General features: G+C 45.8%; 1 protein-coding gene across 1 annotated transcript; it reads right to left on the bottom strand.

Annotated features, from left to right (window-relative positions):
• Window positions 1-6,649: 6,649 nt before the first annotated feature.
• LOC112494341 lies at window positions 6,650-8,824 on the bottom strand. Its single transcript, XM_025084999.1, has 2 exons — window positions 7,810-8,824; window positions 6,650-7,143 (listed from the first exon to the last, which is right to left on the bottom strand). The coding sequence occupies exons 1-2, from the start codon at window positions 8,729-8,731 to the stop codon at window positions 6,650-6,652; spliced, it is 1,416 nt and encodes a 471-aa protein (XP_024940767.1). The 5' UTR covers window positions 8,732-8,824.
• Window positions 8,825-11,848: the final 3,024 nt, after the last annotated feature.

Genomic DNA, 11,848 nt, shown 5'->3' with positions numbered 1-11,848 from the left:
AAACCAAACGTCTAACGTCTACGCGTGTCCAAGCAGGAATCTCTTCTTCACGCGCTTTGTCTTCGCGTGAAGGATAGCACCCCCTCCCTTTAGGCTAATGGGCGGCGATTCGCCCTGCGGACGAATCCTTCAACCCAGCGTCTTCGCCACGCGCCAATTTCGAATTTGTCATTGCGACAATTAATAATTTTCATCTCTTGTGGACAATTCGTACCGCTCGGTCCTACGAAGAGTAACATTCGTTCTTGCGCGAGGGTGCACCAGGCGTCCCTGGATTCCCAACTCGCGGAAATATAATTCTGCGAAATATATAATGCGCAACTGACGATGGGCGCTATGCCATAGGGGTCGGTAGTGGTGCTCAGTCGGGTGGCGCTGTGTACGCCGCTTCCAGTCGTCGTGGTTGAGTACCAGCGGAGTAGAGCGCGTTGCGCGCGCCTCCTGGGCCAGTAGAGCTGCTGTCCGCAGATAGCGCGAGTGTCGACCCTCGCGTGTCGCAGCTCCCTTCCTCCAGGGACTCCAGCTGGCTCCCTCTCTCTCGTTCTCCGCGCCTTCACGGGCACGGCGAGGGAGCACCTATTCGAACTCCGGCAGAGTACACGCAAAACAAAAGAAAATAATAAAATAATCTATCGTAATTTAACTTAGGCCTTTGCGGTCGATGGATCCTGCCTGGACTTTGCTATGGCCTTTCGGCCCGTATCGCGTTTCGGCGTGATTTTCCGCCGAGGACAAGACGGGTGAAATCCACCACGTCACAATATATATTATATATAGACGTTGCATCAGTACGGTAACATCACCACGCCTAACGCCGGTTATTACTGCTATTGGAACGGAACGTGTAATAAGACTATACGGTTTTTTTTTATTTGCTTTAAACAAATTTATTAAAGAAATTGAAATTTTTACAGACTATGCTACCGAAGAGACCCGATACACCGCCCTTAGGTATGAAGGGACCATTTCAGGGGCCCCTATTCGACGGTACTCGACCACCGTTGAACTAAATTTTCGCTCCCCTCCACGGTGGGCAATGCTTTTATCTCTGCCTATATGTCCGCGGCACTGTGAAATTACTACATGTGTCAATACAAAGAAAAGAATAGAACCGCAAAGAAATCAGAACTTAATACCATAGAAAACTAAACCGCTCCGAACACGCTAAACTAAACAATGACACGCGGGCTCACGTAGAAACACGCGGTGTCATACCAGACCTTTAAACGGACTAGTGAGCGAGGGGAATCAAGGAACGGGGGAGCAGGGTATTAGCAAGGGGGCAAGAGGGCTTACCGGCACTAGATATCTCGAAAACACCTATGGTGATGCAACGTCTAGAAATAAGGGAAAAAGGTGGGAAATGTACGATACATTTTTAAAATAAAATAAAAACGTGTACTAGCTTAACGCTGTTATACATACCACTTTCTTTTTTTTTAAGATCGTGTAAAATAGGTAACTTGTCAGACCACCGTGATTACTCGTCTTACAAATAAAAGTAAAAGATACCAAATATAAAATTTGTCTTTTTTTTTAAATCAAATACAAAATAACGGGTACTAGCTTCCGCTTTACGCTGTTATACGTACCACTCTTTTGTAAACTTCATTATTTCACTTTCACTTATTCTTTTTTTATTTTCCTTGCGCCTTTTCCTGCCCTCACAGTACTGACAAGATGCTGCGAAGATGGTTTACGGGTCACCATCTTTTTCCCCACCATGACCATAAATTTTTGCATAGGTGCAAATAAGAGATACATGTAGAAGGGGTTACGCAGGCCTGGAATTCATAGGGTTGGTCAAGACAGTGGTACCCCCCACGCCAACCGTATTTGCGCATCGTTCGCTAGATTGAGCAAAAGAGGGGCACCAGCATTCCAGAAGCAGCTGCGTTGTATGTGGAGGGTTCATCCCGAGTAAAATATTAGGGGGTTGGATGGCCACCCATCGATAGCTAAAGGTATCAAAAAAGTATCGCCAATGCGTACGATACTTGTATAATATAAGGTATTTCTTACAAAAAAGAACCGTATTCTACTTTACCACGCTACCTCCTTAGGGTAATTAAAAAGTTACCGGCAGGGGATCAGTGCATAATTACCGACCGTGGTACGCCCTCCCTGGGACCATGCAGCTGGGAATTTTCAGGCCTTAGGACCGCATGGTGGGGCCTCATGGCTGAGGGGTGGGGAGAGCTAGTCACATCGACGTGGTGGGTGACGTCATAGCGCGACGTGGAGAGCCAGAGCGCTGCGCGCTCCATGACTCACAGGGGACAGTGGTGGGGGTTTGTTGTAACGGCCAGAAGTGGTATATAACTACTTCCGTTCATATGCAACATCATCGTGAACTGAAAGAAAAATTCGTATAAGATCATCTAATTATAAAACAGTATTCGTGTTATCTTCTAGTGCGATATTACTTACGTTTCAGGTGTACGTATTCTTGTCACGAGAGATTCTTTATATCGTAGACTTCTTGGCGATTGATTTGAAAAAAATGCTGATTTTCTTTCTTTTTCGTCATCTATAAAATGAAAATAAAATGAAGATTGAGACGAATAATGAAAAGGTATACAAGGAAATTTTGGACGCCAGAAAAGAGAGGTTATGGGTGCACTAGAAATAATTGTAAGTCGATCGATAGATGCACTATATAAACTAAATGTACATGAACATATCTTCTCTTACCTGTTCTCTCAATCATATTGTTCGTCATCAAACATGTTACGAAAGGTAATTGTTTGCACAAACTACGACGATTTGAGTTGGATATTTGATTAAACTCCATTCAAGAGTGAACGAGTGCTACAAAAATAAGCATTGGAGCAAAACACAACGGTTTTTATTCGAAAATCTATTCCGCACGCTGATTGGTTTTAAAAGTTTCGAAGAAAAAACAATGGTACCACTACCATGGTCTTGCGAAGTCGAAGCTACCAACGTGCAAAACGTGTTTAATGGACGTGCTAGTTGGTTTTTCTCCTTCGTAGGCCGCTGTGCGAACTACGACAAGCTTACAGCATATGTACACCCGGCTCAAACGATTCTGACGCATAAAAAACGTGGCTTGAGGAGAAGGCTTCCCCTACTCAGCACACTTTTCAGTCCTAAGTTATTCTAAGCTGATTTTATGTGCATCTACGACGCGCAGTATATGTATAACGTAGGACTGAAGAGCATGTTGAGTAGGGGAAGCCTTCTCCTCAAGCCACGTTTTTTATGCGTCAGAATCGTTTGAGCCGGGTGTACACTGGTTTTCATAAATTCTGTGAAGTGGCAACACCGTGCGGTGTGGAGCACTGTCCGCCGAGAAGTTCCGCCCACTCTCCTCTACCGCCTCACCGTACGGTGCTGCCACTTCACAGAATTTATGAAAACCAGTGTACATGCAACCACAGCATGCAACTACCAGTGACGTGTACGCATGTTTGGATGTTTGGAAAAAAAACATCGATGTTTAATTAGTCGGAAAACATCGCTCATCCCTAATGGTGAGAGTGTGTGAGGTTTGTAGGACTTTTTGGGTAACATGACTTTCCCGGCCGGCGGTTCGGAACAGACTGTGGTGTGGACCAAGTAGAATTGAGGGAAAGAGAAGCCGGAGGAAAAATAGCCAACCACCACCACCCGAGCGACGAGGAAAAAAGGTTCGGTGCACCGGAAGAACCGATAAGTGCAGTTTAGACGTCCGCCCCGGAGCCGTGCAGCGCCCCGGCCGGGGATGAAGCACATCCGCCGGTGCATCCTGGCACGAGGAGTGGGGGCCATGGGCCTCGCCACGTGTCCTGGCGGTTGCAGATTCGAACCGTCCACCGTCAACAGAGACGACCTCCGCGACTGCGTTATGTGTTAGAATTGTATAGAGCCACGCTCGTATACATCACCCGACTGTACTCGTTTACCTAGGGAAAATAAAGGGCCATTGTTGGAATTAAATCCCACCGTGTTAGTTATTGCCAAAGATGCCGGCTGATTCCTGTAAATACTCGCCGCCCTCACGATCCCCTCTACCATGTCTGATTAGGAGCTAGCAGGAAGAACCGGTCGAGAGGACTCCCGGAGTTGACGTGCCGTGGGTTAGAAATTAAAGGTCCGAAGAGTCGGGCTGGTGCAAGGATGCACCTGGCGCCCAAGGGATCCGCGGAATGCCACGTTGGGGTCATAGATAAGACGTAGGCCAGGAAGTGCGTTACAATGTATATCTGCTTTTCTTTCTTAGACCCCATACTGTGTCAGTACTAAATACTTTTCATGCTTCTCTAATTTAATTTTACGATTAATGTTATTATTGCAAGACTAAAGCATGTTATGAGTGTGCCGATGGAATACCCATTTCTTGAGGAAGGAGTGTTCAGGAAAAGAAGAGTCCATGAAAATATGATGGCAGCGTACGCTTGTACCCAGATAAAGGAATGGACATCGACGAGGAGTCTAAGAATTGAAATAATAGTTATTATGATCGAATGCCTAAGCTATGTGAACTTGGCACCCGACTTTGGAAAATCAAATTTCTTTGTAAAAATTTTTTTATTTTATTCGTCGCCCCTATCCTACCGATTCAAGTTATCCCAACAGCTATGTGAACTTAGCACCCGACTTTGGAAAATCAAATTTTTTTTTATAGACCTATAGATTTAGGTATGTAGTTGTTTGTAGTACCAATTTTTTCGTTTGTAGTAGACCCAAAAAAAAGTTATAGCATCATAAAAAAACCCCATCCACCGACTTTGAAAAAAATAAAATCTAATCACTGATTCCTGCAGAGAATCGTTTGTAGTTGATTGTAGTGAAAGAGTTTCCGTTTGTAGTAGCATATAAAAAAATTAGAATTTTTTTTTTTTCAAGTTATTTGTAGTCGTGTGACGTGCAGGGCGTTATCACACGTCTAACAAAGTTAATCTCCCACGCTACGCGTGGAAGTTTATATTTATTTTTGTTCTGGGTAAGTTCTTGACTGCCGTCCTATACAGGCCCGGTCCTTTGGATTGCCGTTAGGTGGAGGAATTGGTGTATGGTCTATTTAAATCAAAGATGCAGTGATCCCAATGAAATGATTCGAATATACTGTTACAACCCAATTTTGCTTAAGTGCTAGTTATTAAAATAGGAAATAATGAAAGTGCCAGATGGTCTTACAGCTAGGTTACAATGATCTCGTAATACCTTGTCCACACTCACTCACTCTCATACGTTCATTCGACGTGCAACGTTAGACGCCCACGCTGCCTTGGTGTTGGCAATTCTTCTTCACACGACTCGAGATCCTTCACTTTGGTGATCACTTAAGCTACACGACAATATTGTTCGTGGCAAAAATCAGAATACTATTATCTAAACTCACATTGACTGATACGCTACGCGTGCAACTCGTAGGGCTCGATACGTCTTAATCGACTTACATACGGCGATAGGTAACAGTACGCGGAACTCCCGTGAGAATGATAGCCGCCGCGTGATGCAATTTGTGAGGAGCTATTCCAGCCCGAACTATGCGCTCTCGTATGTATCTGGAGACTAATTTGCCTTCCCTGCTCCATCCTACTTTCTGCTGAAAGTAGGTGGACAGGTAGGGGCAACTCTTACTAATTTAGCGGTTTTGCCCGCTCGCGTGAATCTTGGAATTTTTAGTTCATACGTTTCGGCACGTTCTTGGTGCGATAAGACCGGAAGCTAGCTTCCTCACATATTGCTGCAGTCGGCATCTCCGAGATCGCGTGGTTTCTCTGTTGCATATATGTGTGTGCGAGATCCAAGTTCAAAAAGGCACGGCACGTGACAGCATCCCGCCCTTAAGTATTGACGCCCTCGTCGATTCAATCGCCTTTGGCAAGTAATCCGACGACGCCTCGATGCTCAAGGGCCATGCATGGTGAAGATTTTGACAAGTGTATACAATAAAAATTTTCTTACGGTAAGTGAAGGTCTTACGCTACTGCTTAAGCTTACGATTACGCTGACAGGGCCTGGATTATAATTCTAGTAAGACTATCGCATTGGCAGTATTTTTTTTCTGCGACTGCCACCGCTGCAATTTCTGCTAAAGGTATCCTTTGTCGTCTGTGCCCCTTCTTTGTACCACTTAATCTCCTTTGGTCCCCGGGGACTTTTCCTGAGGAGCCTCACGTCCCTGATTCCTCAATCTTACAACACGTCCGAGCAATGGAGCACGTCAAGGTAGCAAAGCACGGGATATATGGTGTCTTCGTTTGTGAAGGTCCACTTCCAGTGGAGCTGCAGGTGTTGCTGGTAAGTTCCCGCTATTATTATTCGTCGTTTGCTACCTACTCCCTTCCTGAGGAATCGTTTTATCATTATTCCCTTTGGCCTTAGGACATTAGGGCAATCCTGATTCCGTCAAGGCGGAGGGGTCGCCCTTGGCGGGCAACAATCAATGAAAGGACAGCCATACAGCAGCATCGCCAGTGGCTGAGGACTCGTAGCACAATCCTATGGAGTAACGCCGATGAGGACCTCCTAGGGCTCGACCGTCTGTTTTCCATGGAATAGTGCATCAGATTTAATAAAAATTCGCACTCGTTTTCAACTAAAATACTCGATTTTTGTTTCTTGGATTTTGTCGTGCCTTTCCCGTTGTGACCAATATTCCTATGCATAGCGTTACGTCTAGAGATATAGTGTAGTATTAATCAACCTGAGACTCTTGGCGCGGGAGAATCCCGGTGGCAACGGTTGTTGGTGGGACCCGGGCCTCGGGTTCGCTAGCGTCTTTCGTGGTGGCTCTTCCACCACTGTTGCGGATACGATACAGGTGGTCTGTGCGTCTACGGGGTAAAGGCATTGTTTCCCCTGCTTCAACGTCGTTCTTTTGGGGAGTTAACCATCCACAAAAGTTTCGTTTCCAGATAAACTTTTTATAAAAGTAACCGCAGAGAACCAGCACGAAGAGCCCCTGGAGAGAGAAGCCAGCGATGGTCCAATGTTGCTGCTGATGCTTGTTCCTTCTGTACGTCCCAATCTCCATGATCTTCTGTTCGATATCGAATAGCGATTCGCCAACTTGCTGATCCTTCCATGAGTGCGATTTCTCATTGGATTCGTCTAGTGCTGACGGCAATATCCTCTTGTCCGGAAGATCCTTTAGTATTGGTGCTATCACGGTCAGATTTAGGGTGGCTTCTGGAGAGTAGAGATATTGTTGCTGGCTTTCATAAGCTCTAATTCCAGTCAGCGTTGCGCTACGCGTCCGTCCTACGCAATTCGCACTGAGTAACTAGTCCCGGGCAGAGTATGTGTACCGTTTCTGGTAGAGCAAGTGAGCACAACCAACCCCCTTGAGCAGGCAGGTGTTTCCAGAATGGACCATGCCATGGAGTGACACGGACGTTGCACTGCTGATAAGCTGATATCGATGGACGAGTCAGCATTTCTATTTCGCATCATCCAGTGACATATACTTCATAGACGGGTGCTTCTATGGTACAAATATAATTGGAAATTACTCGCACACATATATCGATGGACGAGTCAGCATTTCTATTTCGCATCATCCAGTGACATATACTTCATAGACGGGTGCTTCTATGGTACAAATATAATTGGAAATTACTCGCACACATACCGCAATGTATAGTGCATCGGCCAAAAAGTAGGTTCTTCGGTCTTCTGAAATGGCAATGTATGGAGCGGCCGGAGTTATGTAAGCCGACCCTATTTGACCTCCTGCCTGAGGCACGGGTCATGGGTGCATGTGATATAACTGCTAACGTGTTCTGTCGAGTAACGGGATATGTAGTACGATAATGAGGCGGCCTCGACAGAACACTAGGTCAGTGCGTACTATACGTGCTAAGATTTCGACTCTTAAAGACTCTACGGCCAATGGAAACTCAAACTCTGGAGCTTGAAGTTGAATTTCCCGGGAGATCGCTGTTAATTGATCTGTATGTAGAATGGCTGGATCGTATCGGCCATCTCGCGCCGTAGAGATCACTCGGAGGTATTCCTCTCCAATCTTTACGTACTGTTCCAGTTTTAATTGAGCACGATACGCGAATCTCGTTAGCTCCGCATTGAATTTGATCTTCGCATTCTCCTTGTCCAAGGTTTGTAGCTGTTTCCAAAGCCCATCTATTCCGTCGTACAATTTATCCACTCTTCGGGACTCGCTTACGTGATCCTCATGGAGTTGTTGCAGCCGTGATGCGGTGATGTGCATCTGTCTCCCTATCAGTTGTGTTAAATTTGTTTGATCCGCAAACAGGCGGTCTATCTGGGAGTGAATATATTCTGCATCTTCTTGATTCATTGTCCCGAATAATGATTTACTGATCGATCCAACTATTCCAAGAGGTACTGAACGCTTCTTCATGGTACGTAAGGGCTCGCGGTCTATGGTAGGTGGAAGTTCATGTGCGACCGCCGCATGACCCAACTCCCTCACTGTTGTCTTGGCAATCCTTAATTGATCCCTGAGGAGGTCATGTTGCAGGAGTTCGCGGCAAGAGTCTAGCGAGTTTACCTGCTGACAGGCGTCCAGTGCATTGTCCAATTGCTTACCTATTTCCGGAAAGTCATTTCTGAATTTTTCCACTTCTATAAAGACACTTACACTCCAATCTACATGTTGTAGTCGTAGCGGAGTCACCCTTTCATAATATAATCCGGGAAGATCTTTTATCGCAATGTTCTGATGCGAATTCTGGTCGTTCAAACTCCCCTCCCCCGGAGTCACAAGTATCAAAAGCGCTATTATCCAGGTTTCCATCACGTTTCTAGTATTCGTGCCGGATATTTCCGAATCTTATTCCAGAGTTACAACCGCGATTTCTTGGTCGATGGTGGCTGGTTCAACGGATGTTGAAGGTCCCGGATGCACGTACAGTCGGTCAGCCACTATTGGCTTCACTATTGCAACAGGTCTTTTCTTGTAGCGTGTTGCTATATAGGAGCTTTCTGTGGAGCCACTGATCGCGTTTCCTTGTTCGATCCCCTTAGATTGAATTAATGGGTCCCTTGGTTCCACGGGTCCTTCGATATGATGATCATAATACTGCACTTTACCACTGGCTACAGCTTCCGCCCGGTTTTCCCGAATTAATGGGTCCCTTGGTTCCACGGGTCCTTCGATATGATGATCACAATGCTTCACTTTACCACTGGCTACAGCTTCCGCCCGTAATTCCCGATTTTTCACTCCCGCGCGGCGTACCATGAGATTTCGTAATAATTCCCGAGACGAGCAGCAGAGGTCGGCTTGATTTTAATAGCCCTCGATTGGCGGTAATAATAATATTAACCCGTGTCACTTTTTTTCATTGGATATCGACACAGCCCCCCCCCCCTTTCTACCGGTGCACTCGCTGTCGGTTTGGGGTATATGCAGGGATAACTGGTGGTGTCTAGGATTCGATCATACAACACTCGAGCGGGTTTCGCTCCGAGCCCGTAATGGTCGGGGGGATGTTATACCGAGTTCGAGCGGGTTATCGCTCAGAATCTCAGTGTTGTGAGAGTAGTAATGTTCGAGCGGGTAATCGCTCAGAACATCACTCTAAAGAAAATATATTGGGAGAGTAGTAATGTTCGAGCGGGTAATCGCTCAGAACATTACTCCAAAGGAGATATATTGTGAAGGTAGGAAGGCCAAATTCGAGCGAGTGGACGCTCAGAATTTCCCGTTAGGATATGGCTTGTGCGGGATATCGCACTAAGCTGTCAATGTGCTGGAGTCTTTCTAGAATCGCTAAGGAAATGTACCGAAGCGCGACGTGCGAGTGCGTTCCGATTATGTGGGAGTAAATGTCGATAGTAATCCAATGACACCCGCGGAGTTCCCGGGAAAATCAGCTACAACGTGAAACAAATACGGAGTATGCTGCTCGTCAGGGGAATATATTAATATTCTCGCAAGTGACCGTACCGACCCCGCCGCTGTTTCTATTCGCACGGCACCCACGTCAAAAAGTGCTACTCCCGGATCGACAGCACAACTTCTAACGAAATTCAGATCGTACCCTAAGTTCACTTCGAATATTGCGGATCCGTGTAACAACTGAGGTGATTCTAATTCGTGTTGCATTTCACTGACCAGTACTGATTCTGAATCTCTACTGTCTTCGATGGTTACTTGAATGTAGTGGACCATTAAAATGTCTAAGTATTAGGAGACGGAGTGGCTAACGAGTTCCGTGTAAGTTGTCTGCCTACTGACGACTAAATCCCTTAGAGTAGGGAGTCGAGCTCTCTGCTCACTCCTTTTTGCAACCTCTGCTTTCCCACGTTCTGTAGATACTAGGATAGACTTCCCTTGTTATCATCACGTACTGGACCTCGTATTTCGGTCAACATTACCGAGTTGCAGATTCTCCTCCTGGGAAGACGTGAGAAAGTCCTCCAGCTGCAGTCCCCATGGTTTCGGGTGTTTTCGGTGTCACTAGATCCTCTTATTCGTCGGCCAGCGTGTGTTGCGCGTGGGAATATTGGGAAATTGCTTATCAATTCCTAGTGTTCATTCTTACATTCCAATGCATTTACTCATACGACAATTTTACGGCATCTACATGTTTACGAATTAGGTGACCATTTGGCATTTTTAATATTACATTATTCCTATCGGTTATATCTATTATAGTATATGGTCCATGATATTGACCATCAAATTTACCCTTCCGGACCTCCTTTTTCACCCAGACCTCGTCGCCTACGCGGCCGGTAAATGGCCGGGCTTTTTCGTCGTAGTATCGTTTGGAGTTTTCTTTCGCCTTGTTGATGTTTTCCCCCGTAATTTCACGAATTTCCGATAGACGCTTTATTAATTCCGATGTAAAGGAATTATAGGTGGAGAGTTTGCTCTCCGTGGGAAACTGACTTTGCAGTCTCGGTAGTCTCTCGTATACTACCTCGTACGGGGTAAAATTCGTCGCCTCGTGCACACAGGTGTTATAAGATAGTTCAGCGTATGGCAATAATCTGTCCCAATCATCATATTTCCCAATATAATGTTTGATATACTCCGTTAACATGATGTGGCTTCGCTCTAGGGCACCGTTTGTTTGAGGTCTATACCCAGACGTTGTAAGCTGTTCAATTTTGAATATTTTTGCAATTTCTCTTAGAAGACTGCTCGTACATGCGGCTCTCCGGTCAGTCAATATTGCATGTGGAGCCCCAAATTGACTTATAAGCCGTCGCGCTATTGCGTCTGCAATGGTGGCTGCTTTCAAATCCGGAATCGGCTGTCAAACAATATTTTGATAATTGGTCCTGCATGGTTAGTATACGCTTATTTCCATGCGGAGTAGTGGGTAGAGGCCCTACGGTGTCCAGCGCAACTTTATCAAAGACGTCCACAGGCGTATCTGTAATCAACATTGATTCGCGAGTTTTAACTCGCACGAGCTTCTGCTCCTGGCAGCTCTTGCAGCGCCTGATAAAGTTTTGCACATCAATACGGAGAGATGGCCAATAAAAACGTTCCCGGATTTTCCGGTAGGTCTTTGTTACCCCCCTATGGCCGCCCATCAAGCTTTCGTGGAACTCACTTAAGATGGTACTCCGATCCTCCGGCCTCGGCATTTGTATTTTTCCGTAACAAATGGTCACTGTAACCCCCGAATTCTCAAACATCTTGTGAATCTTGTCGACAAGCTCGCCTGCGGGCAGGGAATCTGTATAATCTCCGGCGCGAGATATTCGAAGAGATTCGACGTGGTTACGTTCTAAAACCCTCTTCAAGTTGCTTAATCCCGTAAAAATGTTTTCGTCTTCAGTTTTTTCGAAGTACCGGGTTTTTACGATTATACTGTAAACCTTATTGTTCCCATAAGGCGTGATAGCAATTTGCCCCACCCTTAGACTTGCCTGCTTAATTCTGTCCGCATCA

The sequence above is a fragment of the Cephus cinctus genome, unplaced genomic scaffold (genome assembly GCF_000341935.2).
Source record: "Cephus cinctus unplaced genomic scaffold, Ccin1 Ccin1_scaffold0430, whole genome shotgun sequence".
In the NCBI taxonomy this organism is placed as follows: Eukaryota; Metazoa; Arthropoda; class Insecta; order Hymenoptera; family Cephidae; genus Cephus; species Cephus cinctus.
The sequence above is the reverse complement of the archived record's forward strand: the minus strand, read 5'-3'. Positions and strand labels throughout refer to the sequence as shown.

Excerpts from the sequence above, each read along its gene's own strand:
- LOC112494341 (XM_025084999.1), bottom strand. The coding sequence starts at position 8,731 with ATGGAAACCTGGATAATAGCGCTTTTGATACTTGTGACTCCGGGGGAG. Across the intron at positions 7,144-7,809 it reads AAGAGTCGAAATCTTAGCAC|AAGCCACCCTAAATCTGACC; the intron begins GTATAGTACGCA and ends TCTACTCTCCAG.